The sequence below is a fragment of the Macaca mulatta genome, chromosome 18 (genome assembly GCF_049350105.2).
Source record: "Macaca mulatta isolate MMU2019108-1 chromosome 18, T2T-MMU8v2.0, whole genome shotgun sequence".
NCBI classification, from domain to species: domain Eukaryota; kingdom Metazoa; phylum Chordata; class Mammalia; order Primates; family Cercopithecidae; genus Macaca; species Macaca mulatta.
The window spans coordinates 18619108-18638733 of record NC_133423.1 but is presented as its reverse complement, the minus strand read 5'-3'; the positions used below and the strand labels follow the sequence as shown (position 1 = coordinate 18638733).

The 19626-nt window shown below is 33.5% G+C and overlaps 1 protein-coding gene across 10 annotated transcripts in view; it reads left to right on the top strand.

Moving 5' to 3' along the window:
- Nucleotides 1-19626, top strand: part of RELCH (RAB11 binding and LisH domain, coiled-coil and HEAT repeat containing) — a 120773-nt gene that overhangs the window by 73173 nt on the left and 27974 nt on the right. For 7 of the 10 annotated variants that reach the window (XR_013408288.1, XR_003724664.2, XM_015122143.3 and 4 more), the window contains 7 exons: nucleotides 1214-1361; nucleotides 3691-3847; nucleotides 4432-4555; nucleotides 6399-6447; nucleotides 8494-8573; nucleotides 13550-13656; nucleotides 14953-15052. Coding sequence is in view for 7 of the 10 variants with exons in the window: in XM_015122143.3 (XP_014977629.1) it covers nucleotides 1214-1361; nucleotides 3691-3847; nucleotides 4432-4555; nucleotides 6399-6447; nucleotides 8494-8573; nucleotides 13550-13656; nucleotides 14953-15052 (765 nt within the window). In the remaining 3 variants the exon portion in view is untranslated. The remainder of the gene's footprint in view (nucleotides 1-1213; nucleotides 1362-3690; nucleotides 3848-4431; nucleotides 4556-6398; nucleotides 6448-8493; nucleotides 8574-13549; nucleotides 13657-14952; nucleotides 15053-19626) is intronic. The other 3 variants (XR_013408289.1, XM_077975110.1, XM_077975111.1) reach the window with 1 other exon arrangement.

Here is a 19626-nt window from a genome sequence, read left to right as displayed (position 1 = left end):
GTTAAATATCTGTCACCCCAGTTAAAATGACTATTATTAAAAAGACAAAAAAAAAATGCTGGTGAGGGTGTGGAGAAAGGGGAACCTTTGTACACTGTTGGTAGGAATGTAAATTAGTATAGCCACTATGGAAAACAGTGTGGAGGTTTCTCACAAAGCTAAAAACAGAAATATCTCTGATCCACCAATCCCACCACTGGGTATATATCTGAAAGAAAGGAAGTCAGTATATTGAAAAGACACATACTTTCAAGGACTCACATGTTGAGTTTCAAGCACTCACATGTTTCTTACAGCACTATTCATAATAGTCAGGATATAGATTCAATCTAAGTGTCCATCAACAGATGAATGGATAAAGAAAATATGGTATATATACACAATGGAATATTATTCAGCCATTTTTTAAAAATGCTATCCTGTCATTTGCTGCCACAGATAGCCTAGAGGACATTATGTTAAGTGAAATAAACCAGGCACAAAGAGACAAATATTGAATGTTCTCACTCATATGTGGGAGCTAAAACAGTTGTTCTCAAGGAGGTAAAGAGTGGAATGGACCAGAAACTGGGGGCTGGGGGAGTAATGAATAGAAAAATACAGTTAGATAGAAGAAATACATTCTAGTGTTTGATAGCACAGTAGGGTGTGCTATCAAATATATATATTTGATAATATACAATATATTATATATATAATATATACTATACAATAATAGATTATATATTTCAAAAATCACTAGAAGATTTGGAATGTTCATAATACAAAGAAATGATAAATGTTCGAGGTGATGCATATCTCAATACCTTGATTCGATCATTACACATTGTATGCCTGTATCAAAATATCACATGGTACCCCATAATATGTACAATTATTTATGTATCAATTCTAACAAGAAAAAAGATAAAGTGATTCCTGTCCCTTACTTTAATTTCTTTACCATGTCTTATAAAATTTCAGAAAATAAGAGCTTCTCTAATGAAAAAGTAAAGTTATAAAAACTATTCCCTACAAATGGAAATGACTGATGTTTACCCTATAGTTTTCCATGTAAAAGATTCTACCACTCTATAGTGCCTTACCGCTTGAGTCCAACATACAGATCCTTAAATCTTTGATTTGCCACAAAAAGGAAGAACATCATACATAAATCCAATTAGCAATGTAGCTTCAAAAGACTAAAATTAGCTTCCACCTCCTTATGTTTCAGGAAGGAGAACATGGGCTGGATGAACACAAGCTCCACATGTATCTTTCTGCCTTGCAGTCGTTGATCCCATCTCTCTTTGCATTAGTGCTACAGAATGCACCTTTCTCCAGCAAAGCCAAGCTTCATGGTGAAGTGCCACAGATAGAAGGTACTGAACTTGAATTCTGGAAGAAAAATGTAGAATATGAGCTTAGCTTCCCAAAGAATTGTTTTTTATTAAAAGTCTAAAAATCACTTTATATGACAGCATAATTATTAAAATGTATTATGTGTGTAGAATCTTGTGGTCATCAGATTATACCTATGGTAAACAATACGGCTTCATCTTTTATGAATAAGCCCTGTTGTCTTTTTTTATAATATTTATACTTTCTTTTTGCTCTTAATCTATAGCCTTTTTATAGCCTTTCTGGGGAGGCTGAAATAAGTATTTCCTTCAGTTAACAGATCTGAGTCAATAAAAGATTCATTTAATAGTTACAGTATATGAAGCTTGTCATTTCTGTTTTCTTTATATTTTCTTCCCCAACTTTTTTATCTTATTTTTAATAGGGGAAGGTAAATATAATTACTTTTTTCTACTATGTCCTTGTTAGAAAGAAATATAAGCATCTGTGGCAGAATTTGTGTTTTTCCAAAGAAGAAATGTGACTTACTTTCAGAAGTATGTAAAATTGACAGCAGAGGCCAGTATTTTCTTATCTTACTCTCCAGGTAGCTAGTAAATGACCTTTGCAAGTTGGCAGGCAATTGATAACCTTGTTGCATCTTAACGTCCAGGACAAATGGCTATAGACAAGGTATTGCTATGTGTCAGGCACCTTTGCAGCCTTTTCAAAGTTGTGAAATTATCCATGTCTCTTACTGGTTTCTAATGGACAAAGAATTACAACATTGAGAACATCAACAGACACTTAATCTTTTTCAATTTCATTTTTCATGTAAACTGTAGGCTACATGGAGTATGTATTTGGAGTATGATGCAGTGTGTCCAAAGATACACGAAGCCACATGATAAAAATAGTGTATACTATTTTAATGTCAGTTTTATTTGGAAAATTGAGAATGAAAGGTGTGGAGTTAATTTAACATTTTTAAATGATATTATTGAGGAGAATGAAAATTCAGACTTTAGATAAGACTTCATAAAGCTCTCCCAGCTGGCCACTTCAAGTTCTGCCCCTTTACTCTTACTCATTTAGGCATTTCATCTGCCTAGGGATTTTCCTGTCTTTCTGATTCCCTTTTTCTTTTTAATTTTCTGTATTCGTTTACTATGGCTGCCTTAACAAAGTACCACCAACTGAGTGGCTTAAACAACAGAAATTTATTATCTCACACTTCTGAATGTTAGAAGTCTGAGATCAAGGTGATGGCAGGGTAGGCTCCTTAGGAAAACTGCGAGGTAAAGGCTGTTCTGGGCTCTCCCCTGGCTTCTGGTGGTTTGCTGGCAATCTTTAGTGTTTCTTGGCTTTTAGATGCATCACCCCAAACTTTGCCTTTATATTCACGTGGCACACTCTCTGTGTGCTTGTTTCTGTGTCCAGATGTCCCCTTTTTATAAGGACATCAATCGTGTTGGTTAAGGGACTACTTCAGTATGATTTCATCTTGTCTCACTACATCTACAGCAACCCTGTTTCCAAATAAGATCCCATTCTGAGATACTGGAGATTAGGACTTAAACATAAAAATTTGGGCAGGGGGCAGTTCTACTCATAATACTTGTTATTCTCTCATTTATTTCACAAATGATTCTCCAATGTCATCTATTGCCAACCATATGCTACAGATTAGATAGAACAGTACCATCCGGAACATATTCCTTCTAATACTCATGGGATTCCTTCTAACATTTATGTGACCTTTTCTTGTGATTGTCCTTTATTTTTGGTTCTTGTTGACTTACTTTAACTTTCTGACTTTTAACAGTAGCTATAAATGTTAATGTTACTATACCTTCATTTAGGTTATAATGTATTTATTATAAATGAGGATTTATTATATCCTCATTTAGGATATATCCATATGTCTATATGTCCATTTATATATACACACACATATAATTTGGGTTGTAATTTGTTATGAATGAAGATTTGTTTTCTCATAAAAATGGTAACCCACACAAATATTTTTATCACCAATTTACTACACAACATGAACAAATATTTATGTCAGGCATTGTTTTAGACACTTAGGACACAATCATGAATAAAATAGATAACAATTTCTGCTCATAGTGCTTACATTCTGCTGTGGGAATAAAATCTTTTGAGATTTGTTGGATTTGTTCTCATATCACAAGAATTTCTTGATTTTCCTAAAAAATGACTTCATTAGTATATTTCAATTTTATACTATACAATAAGAAAGTAATTAAATATGAGGAGGAAGGACCTTATTTTCCTTTCAACAGAATATCTAAGTTCCCAAAATGCCAATTTCCATATGATTTATTTTGCTTCTGTTATGTGTAGTGACTAGGTTTCCTCGGCCTATGTCGCCTCTTCAAGATGTGTCCACTATTATCGGAAGTCGTGAGCAATTGGCAGTGCTACTACAACTTTATGACTACCAGCTGGAACAGGAGGGTACAACAGGCTGGGAGAGTTTACTGTGGGTTGTCAATCAATTGTAAGTTACCACCTCCATATTAATTTGAATGGATGATAACTCTTATATTTAGCCTTGGCCCTGAGGACAAAATATAACAAAACTTTTAGAATGTAACTTGGCATCATTTATGGTAAACACCTTTAGGGCACAGAGGATTCACACCACTGGATATGTAATTTATCTGAGAAGAAGGTGCTGCTGTATTTTATCCAAATGATCTATCTACCATCTCATTTGTCCAATCGTGGCGATAGATTTTAAACTACATCTAGACTTCTCATTTTTCAGGCTAAAATGATGCCATCTAAAGCCAAGCTCTTGTGTGAAGCATCATATCCGTAGATTTGAGTCACATTAACTATGTACTCAGAATTCTACCATTAAGGATTTCATATATTTTCTGGCAAACAGTTAAAATTTACTTTTTAAAGTGTATACAGTATAATGTAATCTTACGACCTTTTCAGAGGGTCCCAAACAATGCCTTTCCTTTCAAAGAATGAAATAGAAGAGGTTATTAGATTTGCATTGTTTCAGAAATTGGCAAGGAAACAGTAATTTATATGTATCCCCTGCCTATTTTTCTTTCCTTTCACATTCAGGTTGCCACAACTTATAGAAATAGTTGGCAAAATTAATGTTACTTCAACTGCCTGTGTCCATGAATTCTCCAGATTTTTCTGGCGCCTTTGCCGGACATTTGGCAAAATTTTTACAAACACTAAGGTAAAAACTTGTATTCCATGTTTTCTTATATGAAAAAGACATAGAAATGTAATGTGTAAACACTGTAACAGAGTAAATAAAAGCATGAACCATTCTTTTATCTAATTTGCTTCTTTAATATCTTAGAATACTATGATAGTAAAAAATGTTCTAGTTGGTAATATTCTTATCTTTACTGATTTTCAGAAGATGATTTAGCCTACGCTTCGTTCATATCCAGACTTGGATATAAGCTTTACTCATTGTGGATAGCCTCAAAGATTTTCAGTATTATAGGAAGTGTCAGCTAGGGAACTCAGCCACAATCCTTTGAATGTGCTGCTGGTACTTACTGTCTATCACAGGTTCAGGAAGCAGCTGTTTGCTCAGCACACTTTGGTAAAAACCTCAAGCGATTGTGGAACCACAGCAACTTATATATAAAACTTGCTGCAAAGATACCACCTCTTAGAATAGCATGGACACTGGAGATAAATTCTACATATTTCAGTCATTACCAAAAGTATCATTTGTCACATTTGCCTATCCAGGTTATTTTGTAGTTTCAAATATTAACATTGGAATGTCATTAGATCCTAATTTATTCATTAATCCTATAATCCATTTGTCTTCATAACATTTTGTTAAACCAGTTCTTTAGAGAGCTAATAAGAGACATAAAAAGGTGTAGTTTCTATAATCAAATGTTAATCAACACATTTAGAAGGTAAGCATTTTAATTATTAAATTTAATTTAGTATAGCTCTTTACTATTAAATCTGTAGTTGAAACATTTGAAGTAAATAGTATGGTATAAGGAACTGGACAAAATTCAGAAGACTTGGGTTATGGTCCTATTATCTGTTGACTAATGTTTATGATCTTTAATATTTAAGTTAAATTATCTGGGCTTAGTCTTTTCATGTGTAAAATGAAGAATTTGCTTCCATGTCTTTTAATTCTGTAAGTATGATTCAGTACACGAACCTTTTAACACTGGTCTGTCTCTCAGTTTAAGCTAAAGATACGAATTAATGTGCCTCACCTACAGAGAGGAAGGCAAAAACTAGACCTTAATGTTATTGTAGGAAAAACAAAATTATTTTATATTTTTCACTAGCATTCAGTTGTTAAACAGATATAATTTGATTTTCCTGTTATCAATATTGGCAAAAATTGTTTGATATCTCCAAAACAAGTAGCTATTTTTTTTTTTCGAAAAGCAAGTAGGAATCTACTTATGTACTTAACAGTAAGTGGTTGTCTTCAGTGGCCTGAAATCTTTGATAACTTTAATAATAAAAAATTTAAGCAAGCCTTTGTTCTAACTTAACATATTAAAGTTAAATTGTGTATTTCATATTTCATTTTGAAAAGTTGTAATAATTAATATCACATGATGAATATGTTACTTTCTGAACACCTGAAGTGACTGGAATTCCTTTTCATTTTTTAAAAATACAGCCAAATGCTTTTTTCGATAATTCTAACCGTATAATATCTACCTAAATAGTCCTTCTATAACCAAGTTCAGTTTTAGAAAGCAGTAATTTCAACCACTTAAAATCATACTGGAAATTATTTTAATTTAATAAAAGAAACCAGAGGCCATTGACTTGAGTTGATTTTTTTCAAAAATTTATCCTTAAAGTTTTCATTTTCATTAATTTGACTCTTTTATCCTAAGCCTCATGATTAAGAATTAATTACAATTCTGACCACTTGACTTAGTCATCTATAAAGCTAAATAAATAAATAAATAAATAAATAAATAAATAGTAGTAGCAACAGTAGTAAACATTTCATTTAATCAATTTGCCCATTGAACCTGAGACTTTTTGAATCTTTTCTTTGGGTTGCTTAGGTAAAACCTCAGTTCCAGGAGATTTTGAGACTATCTGAAGAAAACATTGGTGAGTTTGTTCATTATTACTTTTAAAAACAATTGCATTTCTTTATGCAGGAAAAATGCTGTATTCTCCATATATGTAGATTGTACAAATGAACTAGCAACTACAATTGAAAAGGAAAAATTTATATTATGGAGTTCTTGGTTTTATAACTATGTCACATCTAATATCCTTCCCATGAGGTGACAGTGAGATTAATCGCTGTCAGTCTGATTGTAAATAGATACCTTCATTGTAACCATTTTGATATAAGGCTGAACTTTACAGCCTGGGTACTCAACCTTTAGAGGTCTGAAGTAGTATATTCAAGAGACTGACAATTATAAAATAAGCTGCATCTAATTCTTAATTAGTTCTGTATACTTTTAGAAATTAGACATAGCAGAAAAGAACGGTATATGAGCATATATGTTTTCCAAATGAAACATGAGAGAAACTACAGGCTTGAATGGGTAGCTCCAGCTATTTCTTTGATAGTTTTCACTCATCTACTTTAAGAAGTCTACTCTTGGCACCATTGGCCTAAGGACTTGTTTATGTATGGATCTTGTGTCCCTATGTATTTTTCTAGCTTCTAGGAATAAACTGTGGAACATGTGTAGCACCCCCACCCCCATTTCTAACTTGGTTGATTTTGAATATATATATCTATATAGAGAGAATATATATATATCTATCCTAGGGGTGTGTGTGTGTGTGTGTGTGTGTGTGTGTGTGTGTGTGTGTGTATACCTTAGTGGTTTGAGTTGAATGGTTTAGAAAACACCATTTTTGGCAGTCCTCAGAGGTAGTCAGAGAATGAATAAATTAATTCTTTCAAGCCTGAAGACATTGAAGACATTTGGGGCAGGGGAGGGGGACAAATAACTCCCAAAGTTTATTTTGAATGTCTTTTTAAAGGATTGATATTTGTAATGCCTAAATTGTTGGTATTATATGTTTATTATTCTTGTGATAAATTAGTGAAGAAAAAAGGTAAATATTTTAAAAACTGACAACTTTTGGAATTATTAGCCACGAATGTTTAGCTGTTGAAATAGGAAGTGATTATTAGCCCCTGTATATATAGTCCATATCTATGAATATACTTTAAGCTTATGTTCTAACATTAACATCAACACTCCCTCCCCAAAAAAGGTACTCTTACCAAGAGAATAAACAAATCTCAAAAACTAATTAATGTGAAAATGGGACTGTCTTTTTTGCAAAATTTCTTCAGGGCAGTTAGTTAAATAAATCTTTTCAACTCAATTTCTTTATGTAGTACCCTCAGAAAATAATTTGAAGCCATATACAAAATAAGTATAGTTAAAAACTATTCTTGGGAATATAACAGCAAACATAAAGCACTTGAAACAGTGCCTCATGATCAGTTAATAAGAGCTCTTGGTGCTGTGAATAATAATTGTCCTCTCACAACTTTTCTTTTGAAATTGTCCATAGAGGCTGTATAAGAAAATCTCTTGTAAAGTAGTTACAGGGCACACAACTATGGTTGCATGCTTTCCCCTTTTTCTCTGCTTTACTTAGCATGATTCCTTCCCCCTCCATGAAAATAATCAGGGCTTTGTCTGGCTGAAAACTGTATTGAGGATGCAGGAGGGGCTCAGGAAATCAGGCTAGTACTGAAAACTACCTCATATCTAGAAATAGATAAAATAACATATATCTATGTGCTTTTAGGTGAGTGCGTTTACATTTTACTAAACTGCAAATTGAAAGCATAAAAATTTTGGACAACCTGCCTATATGGACCCTTAGAAGACTTTCAAGAAGAAAGTTCTGATTTCCAATTATGGAAATCAAGAGTATAACATCTCGTTTGGTTATTAAAGTTCTTTCCCATTTATCAGAAATGTTTATGCTAATGGCTCTTCAAGAAACACTAAGTTGTATTTTACAACCACCAAAAAACATGTTTTTCAAAGTAATGATAATATTTCCTTGTAACCTAGTAAACAGTTGTAATTTTAAATATAATCACATTACAATTTTTTTCTTTACACTTAAAATATACTTACTTTTTTAAAATTATTTTAATAATTTTAGATTCCTCAGCAGGAAATGGGGTCCTCACTAAAGCTACAGTCCCTATTTATGCAACAGGAGTCCTTACGTGTTATATTCAGGTAAGGGAAAAATTCTTACTCTCTAGTAAAAGTCTTTTCATTTAGAAAAATACCTTGTATTGTGTCTTCTTAATGTAAGTGACATTGCTACCAACCAAGGAAAACAATTTACTTATTTTATTCAATAAATAATTTATAATGGATAGCATATTTGAATAATAAGGGCCTGAGTAAAACCTCACTTGAACAAATAGAGATTATGAGCTTTTTGATATTTTGTTAGAAGTGTTAGATTATACTGACTTAGCAGAGTTTCTCTGTGTTCCATAAGTCTTTCATAAATAAATGACAAGCAGAGCACATACGTTAGGTGAACTAAGCTACAGAGTACTGTAGAACACTATACCTTATCATCATTTTTAGCTAAGTACTTTTTAATAATGCAGGTTGAGTGTATCCCTTATCTCAAATGCTTAGGATGAAAGTGTTTTCAGATTTTGGATTTTTTTTTTTCAGATAAAGGAGTATTTGCATATACATAATGAGATATCTTGGGGATGGGACCCAAGTCTAAACACAAAATGTGTTTCATATACACATTATACACATAGCCTGAAGGTAATTTTATACAATATTTTAAATAATTTTGTGCATGAAACAGTTTGTGTACATTGAACCATGAGAAAGCAAAGGAATCGCTGTCTCAGCCACCATGTGGACAATCTGGTTGGTTGGCATCACCATCATTCCTGACTTTGCATTTATATGCTACCAATAAGCAATCATTTTCTTATACTTTTTCACACATATGTACTTAACAATAAGAAAATATGACATATCATCAATACAGCAAAAAAAAATAATGTGCTCAGGGTAGCAAAGCACAGAATACCTATATCAGCTGCTAAAAAACAGCCACAGCAAATGATGACAGGCTTTCACACACAGTATCAGTTTGGTACTCACAAAGTTTCAAATTTTAGAGCATTCTGGATTTTCAGATTAGGGATGCTTAAGCTGTACTTTATTTTTCTTAATTGTTACTACATAAGAAATTACCCCAAAACATAATCGTCTATTATAACTGTTTCATTTGCTCATGATTCTGTAATCTGGGCCTCACTCAGCTTTGTCCTCTTCTGCTGTTCTTGCCGGCAGTCACTTCTGTTGCTGCAATAAGTGGGTTAGCTGATGGGGTCTCTACGTAAGTCTCAGGACCTCTCTCTCTCCACATGGCTTCTGAAGCAGCAGAGCCAGACTTACCACATGGTAGCTAATGCCTCCCAAGAATGAAAAGGCAGAATCTGCTAGGCTAAGGCTTAGGCCTGGAATTAGCACAACATGGTTTCTACTGCAGTCCCTTGCTAAATAAGTCACAGGCCCAGCCCAGATTCAAGCAAAAGAAGGGAAGTAAGCCAGGGTGTGAACCAGGAGGTGTGGTTCAGTGGTGGCCACCATGTAACAGGCTGCCATACTCTACTTAACATTGTTTGCAGTAAATAACATATGATGTGTCTCAAAGCATAGTAGTAATTTTTAAGTATGAGGCAGTCCCACCAGTAAGGTGGAAATACTGACTTGGGATAAAGCACTTTTAGAAGTTAGAATGTAAGAATGAAGAAAGAACACCTTTTCCAATGGTTTCCTGAACTTTTACCCACTACTAACTTACTAATTTTGCTCTTTAAATTCAAAGTACAGCAATTCATATTTATTGTACTCTTCTTTCTTTTTTTTAAATTTTTATTATTGCATTTTAAGTTCTAGGGTACATGTGCACAGTGTGCAAGTTTGTTACATCAGTATACATGTGCCATGTTGGTTTGCTGTACGTATTAACTCGTCATTTACATTAGGTATTTCTCCTAACGCTATTCCTCCCCCTGCCCCCCACCCCATGACAGGCCCCAGGGTGTGATGTTCCTCACCCTGTGTGCAAGTGATCTTATTGTTCGATTCCCACCTATGAGTGAGAACATGGGTGTTTGGTTTTCTGTCCTTGTGATAGTTTGCTGAGAATGATGGTTTCTAGCTGCATCCATATCCCTGCAAAGGACACGAACTCATCGTTTTTTATGGCTGCATAGTATCCCATGGTGTGTATGTGCCACATTTTCTTAATCCAGTCTGTCACTGATGGACATTTGGGTTGGTTCCAAGTCTTTGCTAATGATATTTCTAGTTCTAGATCCTTGAGGAATCACCACACTGTCTTCCACAATGGTTAGACTAGTTTACACTCCCACCAACAGTGTAAAAGCATTCCTATTTCTCTACATCCTCTCCAGCATCTGTTGTTTCCTGACTTTTTAATGGCATAAGATGGTATCTCATTGTGGTTTTGATTTGCATTTCTCTGATGGCCAGTGATGATGAGCATTTTTTCATGTGTCTGTTGGCTGCATAAATGTCTTCTTTTGAGAAGTGTCTGTTCATATCCTTTGCCCAATTTGATGGGGCTGTTTTTTTCTTGTAAATTTGTTTAAGTTGTTGTAGATTCTGGATTTTAGCCCTTTGTCAGATGGGTAAATTAGAAAAATTTTCTCCCATTCTATTCACTCTGATGGTAGTTTCTTTTGCTGTGCAGAAGCTCTTTAGTTTAATTAGATCCCATTTGTCTATTTTGGCCTTTGTTATCACTGCTTTTGGTGTTTTTGTCACGAAGTCCTTGCCCATGCCTATATCCTGAATGGTATGGTGTAGATTTTCTTCTAGGGTTTTTATGGTTTTAGGTCTAACAGTTGAGTGTTTAATGCATCTTGACTTAATTTTTGTATAAGGTATAAGGGAGGGATCCAGTGTCTGCTTTCTACATATGGCTACCCAGTTTTTCCAGCACCATTTATTAAATAGGGAATCCTTTCCCCATTTCTTGTTTTTGTCAGGTTTGTCAAAGATCAGATGGTTGTAGATGTGTGGTGTTATTTCTGAGGCATCTGTTCTGTTCCATTGGTCTATATATCTGTTTTGGTACCAGTTATTGTACTCTTCTTTCAAGACAAATTTAAATCATCCTATAGTATTAAAATACAGTTACAGTATCACATATTACCTTGCAATAGAAGTTACAGCTCTGTTAAAGTGGCACAGTATTCTTTTAAATTTTTCTTTTCTACACTAGTTTCTGATACTACCCTGATATGGATACTTTTCTGTTTGTTAAATATTTTAAGTCATGTATGTTAATAAATTGTCTCTATTGTTCGGTAAATTTTTGGAGATCAAAGATACTAAGTCCTAACAGTGCCAGACACAACAGTATGCCTACCATTCTCCTCTTTAACTTTGGAAAGTGTCCTTGTGTGATGTCAATATTTTATTCTCTCTCTTTTTCATCCTCTTGAAGTTTTGTTAATATTTTTATTTTAACCATAAATAACATTTTAAATCATAGTAATTAAATGCCAAAAACAAGGTTTGGCTCATAGTAGGCCCTCAGAATGGATCTGTTGAATAAATGAATAAGGGGCATTTCTTTTGAGACATTATGAAGTCTAAATATGTTATTCATATCTGTAAAAAGATAAGAACTTTTCAGCTTATTACAAAATAAATAGTATATTGAGGTAGCAATCACAGATTGCCAGTGTTTCTTATTTTAGGAAGCACATACCAGCAGTTAATGTTTATCTTACTAAACAAAACTTTTTGTTAGGGTAAATTATAGTAAACAAAAATTATCTTGAATCAAATATATAAGCAGTATTACTTGTTTTGAGATTCAAGTAATTACTTGAATATATAAGCACTATTACTTGTTTTGAGATTCCAAAAATGATAAATAAGATTTTAGTAAATTTTTAAAAATCAAAAGAATTCATACTTATTTAGAAGTCTTATTTTATAGCTCTTATTTCACATTTAGGTTTTTCTCAGATTTCCAGCTTGTTTTCCAAAGTTATGTCTATTTTATATTTGAAATAGTAGGTAACTAAAAATGGGTGAAATCCCCATTCCAGAGATGCCCTGATGCTGATTTGTCAGTTAAACTGCGTGTCCTGAAACTGTTGTATTCATCCTTTTTTCATGTTAACCATTACTTTTGTCAGTCCTTATCTCTACTTCATTCTAAACTAACCTGATTATGTAGGAAAAAAAAAAGGGTAGGTGGTGATCCAGTCTTCCTCATGGATCTATTGATACATTCAGAAGCTCTTTACTGTTGACCTCCTATGTCCCTAGTGTCAACTTGACTTTATTATGTATTTATTTTCTGAAAGACTATCAGATTCCCTTCCCATGTACATTCAGGTTAATTTAACATACAAAGTTATATTTTTTTACTCTCTTAATTTGGCAGGTTTTCTTTTTCTAACATATTTTCTGATTATGAAAGTAATAATAGTTCGTTGAAGAAAGTTTGAAAAATACAAGGTATTTTTTAATCAAGGTGTGCATCTGTTTCTTAAAAGAACACAGTAGTCTATATTTTACCAAGCATGCAGTTTTCATCACTAGGATATTGCAAAGATAATTTCTTAGAAATCAATTTTCTACTATTTTTTCTACAAGGGGGTAACTGTTCTAGTAGTTTGTATTATGTAGAGCCAAAATTCATGGGAACTAAAATTGGTAAGGTAAATTTTAATAAAAGATTATACCTTTTAATGTTCTAAATCAGGACCAACCATCCAAACTTTTTACAGTGATGGAAATAATCTATAGCTGAGTTGTCCAATCAGATAGGCACTTGCCACATGTGTCATTAAGCCTTTGCACTGTACCCAGTTCGACCAAGGAACTGAATCTTTCACTTTACATAATTTCTCATTTAAATTTAAATATAAGTAGCCACATGTGGCTAGTGGCTACTACTATATTAGACCACAGGTCTAAATTAAAGTATCAGGATAGTCTTTGTCCTCATACCATTCTGATGATAGATATGCTTAATAAATATCTTTTAATTAAAATAGCTTCCAAATTTGGATATTTTCCCCTTATTTGGTAACATTTTCTTATTATAGATAGGTAAATATGGTATTTAGTTCTACTTGACTGTTTGGATATTCATTATCAGTATTTTTCCTCTGTAGGAAGAAGACCGAAAATTGTTAGTTGGATTCTTAGAAGATGTAATGACGCTGCTTTCATTATCTCATGCTCCTCTTGATAGCCTGAAGGCTTCTTTTGTGGAATTGGGGTAAGAAATAACAGCTTATAGTTTGCTAAGGGGCACATAAAGTTTTTAGATTGGATGTATAGAGTACATATTTTAAGTCTCAAAGAGTTGACATGCACACCAATTCTCTTGGTTTTGAAACTTAAGGGGGTTTTTTTGTGTATTTTAGTTTGTTTTTTGGCTTTGCTTATTTGTTCATTCTTAGTATTTTGTAATCAATACATCGTAATTTAAAAAGTAGGGAAAAGGGTGCAGACATATGTTTTCTTTGAAGCAGTTGGAGAAATAAAATCAAGTACAGATTTGAAGAAAATTTAGTTTCCCAGAACTGAAAAAGGAGCCCCAAGTGAAAGCCAGCTTCTTTGGCTCCTATTTTCACTCTGTTTGATTTGCCTAGTCCTGCTCATCATCACATCATCTGGCTGCTAAAGTAATTTTATCTGTCTTTACCGAAAACAGACTCATGCATTTGTTAATAATACCACCTTTCATTTGCATAGGCTTCACAGCCAACATACCCTTCCATATAGATGGTTTGAGTTGATTTTATTTGATTCTACAACATCCATGTGACATACATAGGACATGTACTGCTTCCCCAATTTTTATAGATGCAGAAACCAAGACCCACAGAAGTTGTAACTTACCCACCTGACTCTTAGTCCAGTGGTCTTTCCTTTTTCCTCATGGAGAAATTTGTTTCTTCATAATTTTAACTTGTGTGCTATTAAAAAGAGTGGAATTATCTGTCACAATTGCAAATTCTTAGAGAAGTTAAAAGTGTGATTTCCGAATATGCTAAAAGATTGTGGTTGTATAAGGAAGGTGACATCCTTTTTTAGAGAATCTTGTTTGTTTGTCTGTTTGTATGTATGTTTTTTGAGACGGAGTCTTGCTTTGGCACCAGGCTGGAGTGCAGTGGTGCGATCTCGGCTCACTGCAACATCTGCCTCCTGCGTTCAAGCAATTCTTCTGCCTCAGCCTCCTGAGTAGCTGGGACTACAGGTGCGCACCACCACTCCCAGCTAATTTTTGTATTTTTAGTAGAGACGGGGTTTCACCATGTTGGCCAGGATGGTCTCGATCTCTTGACCTCGTGATCTGCCCACCTCATCCTCTCAAAGTGCTGGAATGATAGGCGTGAGCCACCGCGCCTGGCCGAGAATCTTAGTTGCAACCTATATAAGCAAACAAAGTCATTCCATATGTTCTGCAAATATTGTTATCATTAATATTCCTTATAAATATTGTGTTTTTCAGTATACCAGTAAGGGACTGTGGCTCTCCATTTTAACACTGTTTTTTTTTTTCTTCTAGTGCAAATCCAGCCTACCATGAGTTACTATTAACTGTTTTGTGGTATGGTGTTGTCCATACTTCAGCACTCGTCAGGTGTACTGCTGCTAGAATGTTTGAGGTATGTCAACAGATGCCTCTGTTGGTTTCAATTGTAATGTTTTTTTTTTTTTTTTTTTGAGAAGAAGAAAGGAATTTTTTTTTTTTTTAAAGATATCATGTTATGTTAATATATATTTTATGGCTTTTAACAGTGTCTAGTTGTGTACTGTGTGATGGGGCAGAAATTTAGCTTTAACATATTTAAAAATGGTTTTTCACCTTACTGGTTCCTTGAATGTTATTCAGTTACCACTTTTATTTCTCCAACTATCTTTTAAATCTTATTTTAATTTCTAACTTACATAACTCTTTCTGACTATACTTTTCTATTTACTGAGGTAAATGACTACTAAAATAAACTGAAAAAGCATAGGATATCTTTCAAATTGTAAAATATAGTTGAATTTATCAGTAGCATTAGAAAATGAATTATTGCAATTACGGAAATGTTTATTTTATTGATTACTCCTACTTCACTGTTCCCTAACATTTCATATGTAGAATAGCATCCCAATACATTAACTGCCCATAGAGTTGTAAAAGAGAGGAGAGCAGATAATTTACCTAAATTGTATTAAATTACTACCTACCCAAGTGAAGTATGAAATTGAAAGAACTATCTTTTGTACCCATCATATAGCAAATTATGTCATAGCCCTAGTATGTGTGTAGGCAGGGAGCAGTGAGATTGAGGTTTAGAACTTTATTTGAGCACTAAAATTGGTCTACTGTTTCTTGTTGATCTTCAGTCTTGCAATAAACCTAGGCTGCCTGGGTTCAGTTTCCATCTCTGATACCTAGCGACTTTGTAGATTACTTGGACAAGGTTGCACCTCTCCGTACCTTAGCTTCCTCATCTACAAAAGAAAGTTGATAACAAAAAGTATCTGTCTCAAAGTATCAGTCTGAAAGGATTTTTGTTAATATTAAACTAATTAATGCTTTTAAAGCCCTTAAAACAGTCTCTGGAACATAATAAGTGCTTATATGTTTTATATAAGCCCATAATAAATGCTTATATGTTTACTGTCATTATCATTATTTTTTTCATCCATGCTAATACTTCACAAAATATATGATGGTAATAGGGAACATATACTTATCCAAACTAAAATTGCCCCAATATTCATGTGATTCTTAAAATACCTAAACATTTATTTCTATAAAAAGACTTGGATAATTCAACTCTTGCTGAATATCAGAATTTCTCCACAATTGAAAATAAATTGCAATTGGAGATGGGGTAGTGATATATTTAAAATATATGCTTTCTAAAATTCTGAAATATGTAAGTTAGATTTGTGAATTCAAGAAGACTCCATTGTTGTCAGGAAGCTGAAAATTCTCCATCCATGTTATTCCCTCAGTTATCATACAGAAGCAATTTTTAAAAAGCCATAATCAGAGGTTTTTTGTGAAGATGAATGCCAAAGTCACTATTTGGTTTTATGTCTAGTACAAGTTCCTTCTGGATGTAAATTGTTTTGATTATTCAATATGCTGAAAAGGAGGCATGACCATGAAAGAAAAGTCATTCATCAGAATCTCCTCTCCCCAAAAAGAAAAAAGTATCTTTTTAAATGAAGAGCTATTTCTTTCATACACTCTCTTCCTATGATTTTATTCTAAGCTCATAAAAGCCATTTCTTTTTCTTAAATCTTTCATCTCTGAAATGTGAGTGTGCACTGGTGAATCATACCATATAAATGAAAATAAGTAAATAAAATGAATCCTCCCTGTTCATTTGCTTTGAAGTTTTTTGCTTGTTTGGTTTGGTTTTCTGCCTTCTTGTATGTGGCTTATGTCTGGTTTTGGTTTCTCTGTTTGCTGTCAGTGCTGGTCTGGAAACTATATCTATCTATGCTTAAGCAGTTTTCAGTGTCCTCTCAGGTCGTTGATGAACTTCTGGGTCTTGTTTGAGAGACTGTTTCAATGTTTTTCAAATTCATTAATGATACATTTCAATGAGCATGTCAGAAAAAGTTATCAGTAAGAGAAATTAAAGTTCCTTTTTTGTCAGTGATTCTTATTTGAACAAAATTGTATTAAAAGAATAAAGGGTCATAAGATTTATTTTGATACCAATGCTTTATAATTTAGAATTACGCCTGCTTATCCTAAAAAAGTTAATTCCAAATCAAAACATAAAAAAAATTCTTTTTTTAAAAGGTGAGACCAGAAACTGTTGAGAAGAAAATGAGAAATGCTTATACCAAGAACTTAATAGGATATGGTCACTGAAATTCATTAATAAATTTAGGTTAGTTTTTAGACAGCAGGACAAAAAGAGGGAACCCAATCAATCATATTATTCCCATTGTTTTAAATAAGAGAATATAAATTACTTTTTGAAGTAGCGAATTAATAAAATTATTTTATAAGAGGAATTTATCATGTGTTATAATAAATTTCCCAAAAGATGCAGAAAAGAACTTCATATATATTTTAATCATAAGGAAATTGAGCATGTCACATTAGAACACAACTCAAAGAAGTCATGGATTTTAAGTCAGATGGGACAGAGTTCCTTTGCAGACACTATGACTTAGACTCTAAAACCCTGGACAAGTTACTTACCTAAGCCTCAGTTTCTTCATCTGTTAAAATATTGATGATATTTGTACTTACTGCATCAAGTGAAAAGATCAAATGATATATTGTGTTAAAGTGTATAACAATTGATAGCTCTTAAATGTACTTTGTGATTTTCTAGCTTAATAAAGAAATTGAACTTAAAAAACCCTACACCAATGAAAAATGAATTTGTCCCCTACATTATCATCTTTTTTAATGCTTTTGACAGACTCAAAATAACAGAAATTTCAAGATACTGATTCAAATCTAAGCAATCTTACTTACAAAATGATACAGAGAAGAAGGTTGTATTTAACAATATTTGAACTTCCTTGTCCTATTTCTTTCTATCCAATATCTGTAATGTTTAAGATATTAAAAGTTCTTTGTCATTTTATTATCTGTGTTTTTTTTTTTTTTTTTTTTTTTGAGGCGGAGTCTTCACTCTGTTGCCCAGGCTGGAGTGCAGTGGCACCATCTCGGCTCACTGCAAGCTCCGCCTCCCGGGTTTGCGCCATTCTCCTGCCTCAGCCTCCCGAGTAGCTGGGACTACAGGCGCCCGCCACCACACCCGGCTAATTTTTTGTATTTTAGTAGAGACGGGGTTTCACCGTGTTAGCCAGGATGGTCTCGATCTCCTGACCTCGTGATCCGCCCGCCTCGGCCTCCCAAAGTGCAGGGATTACAGGCGTGAGCCACCGCGCCCGGCCTATCTGTGTTTTTTTATAAAAATTATTTCAGAATATTGAAGTAGATTCTAAAATGAATCAATTGGTAAATGGTGAAAAATCATTGCAAAATTAAGAATCTTCACATAAAGTGAGTTACTTTCTCTGATGTGTTATATAGGAGGAATACCTTCACATATGCACACAATGGTAGATTTTTGTTACTAAAAATTCTGTGACATCTTTGATCTTCTGTGAGGACTAAGTACTAGTTACTAGGTAAACAGATTGGTAAGCATTTAGGATTAATATGTGCTTACATTCTGAAATTGAGAAGGGGATTGTGCTTCTCGGTTGAACTCATAAACTTCAGTAATATTTATCAAACAAAACGTATATGGCTCAGTATCGTTCTCTTGTATTACAATTTAGCATTGGTTGCTAAATGAATTGTTTTGTGATTAGATTATAGAGATCTAGTTCTACTCATCTTTTTTATTTTTAATTTTGTTTGAATTTATAAGAAATCTAAAACAAAGTCATATTTAGATATTAACTATCAAAAAGTTGTTTAAATTAGATCATTTCTTCCAAACATATTACAGATCATATATTCTTGCAGTAATAGAAATAATTAAACTCTTTCTTGAATGCCTGTTTGTCAGGCACAGTATTTAGGTATGTTATTTGCAAATTCATAGCACAACAGCCCTTTGAGGCAGATAACAATATCACCATTTTCAGATGAGAAAACTTGCGTTTCAAGAGATGATGGAAAATACTATATATCTAAGACCACATGGCTCATAAGTGGAGAACTGGCGTCTGAACCCAGATCTGATTCCCAAGTGTAATACTTTCCAATAGACAGCATTGTATCTCTGTACCTCAAAAGAAAAAGCTATATTATTTAAAAGGTTAGGAATTTTCCTATGTGGTTTTAAAATACACTTGCTATAGCACAATAATAAGTGGTTTAGTGGTGGCTGCTACTTATGTGAGTTTGGTTTAAAAATAGCCCAGTTTGTACCCTGTTGGTCATAATAAAAGCATACCACCCTTACTTCTAGAATTTTAACCGTAGAACACAGTATGTGTCAAAGAAGCTAAAAAAGTATTCTTTTAAGTTGCATTTTGATGGACATTGAAATTGCTTAGACTCTTTGACCAAAAGTACAAACTGCTATTGAACTGGTGACAAAATCTGTTTTCGTGGACGCTAGGCTACTTAAGCTTTATTTTCCTCCTAAGCATTCTCTGCCTTTGGAAAGCACTCTAGAAGCAGTATTTGCTTAGCTTCTAATTTTGGTTTTGCTTTTGTGTTTTCTCTCTTTCTCTTGGTTGTTCCTT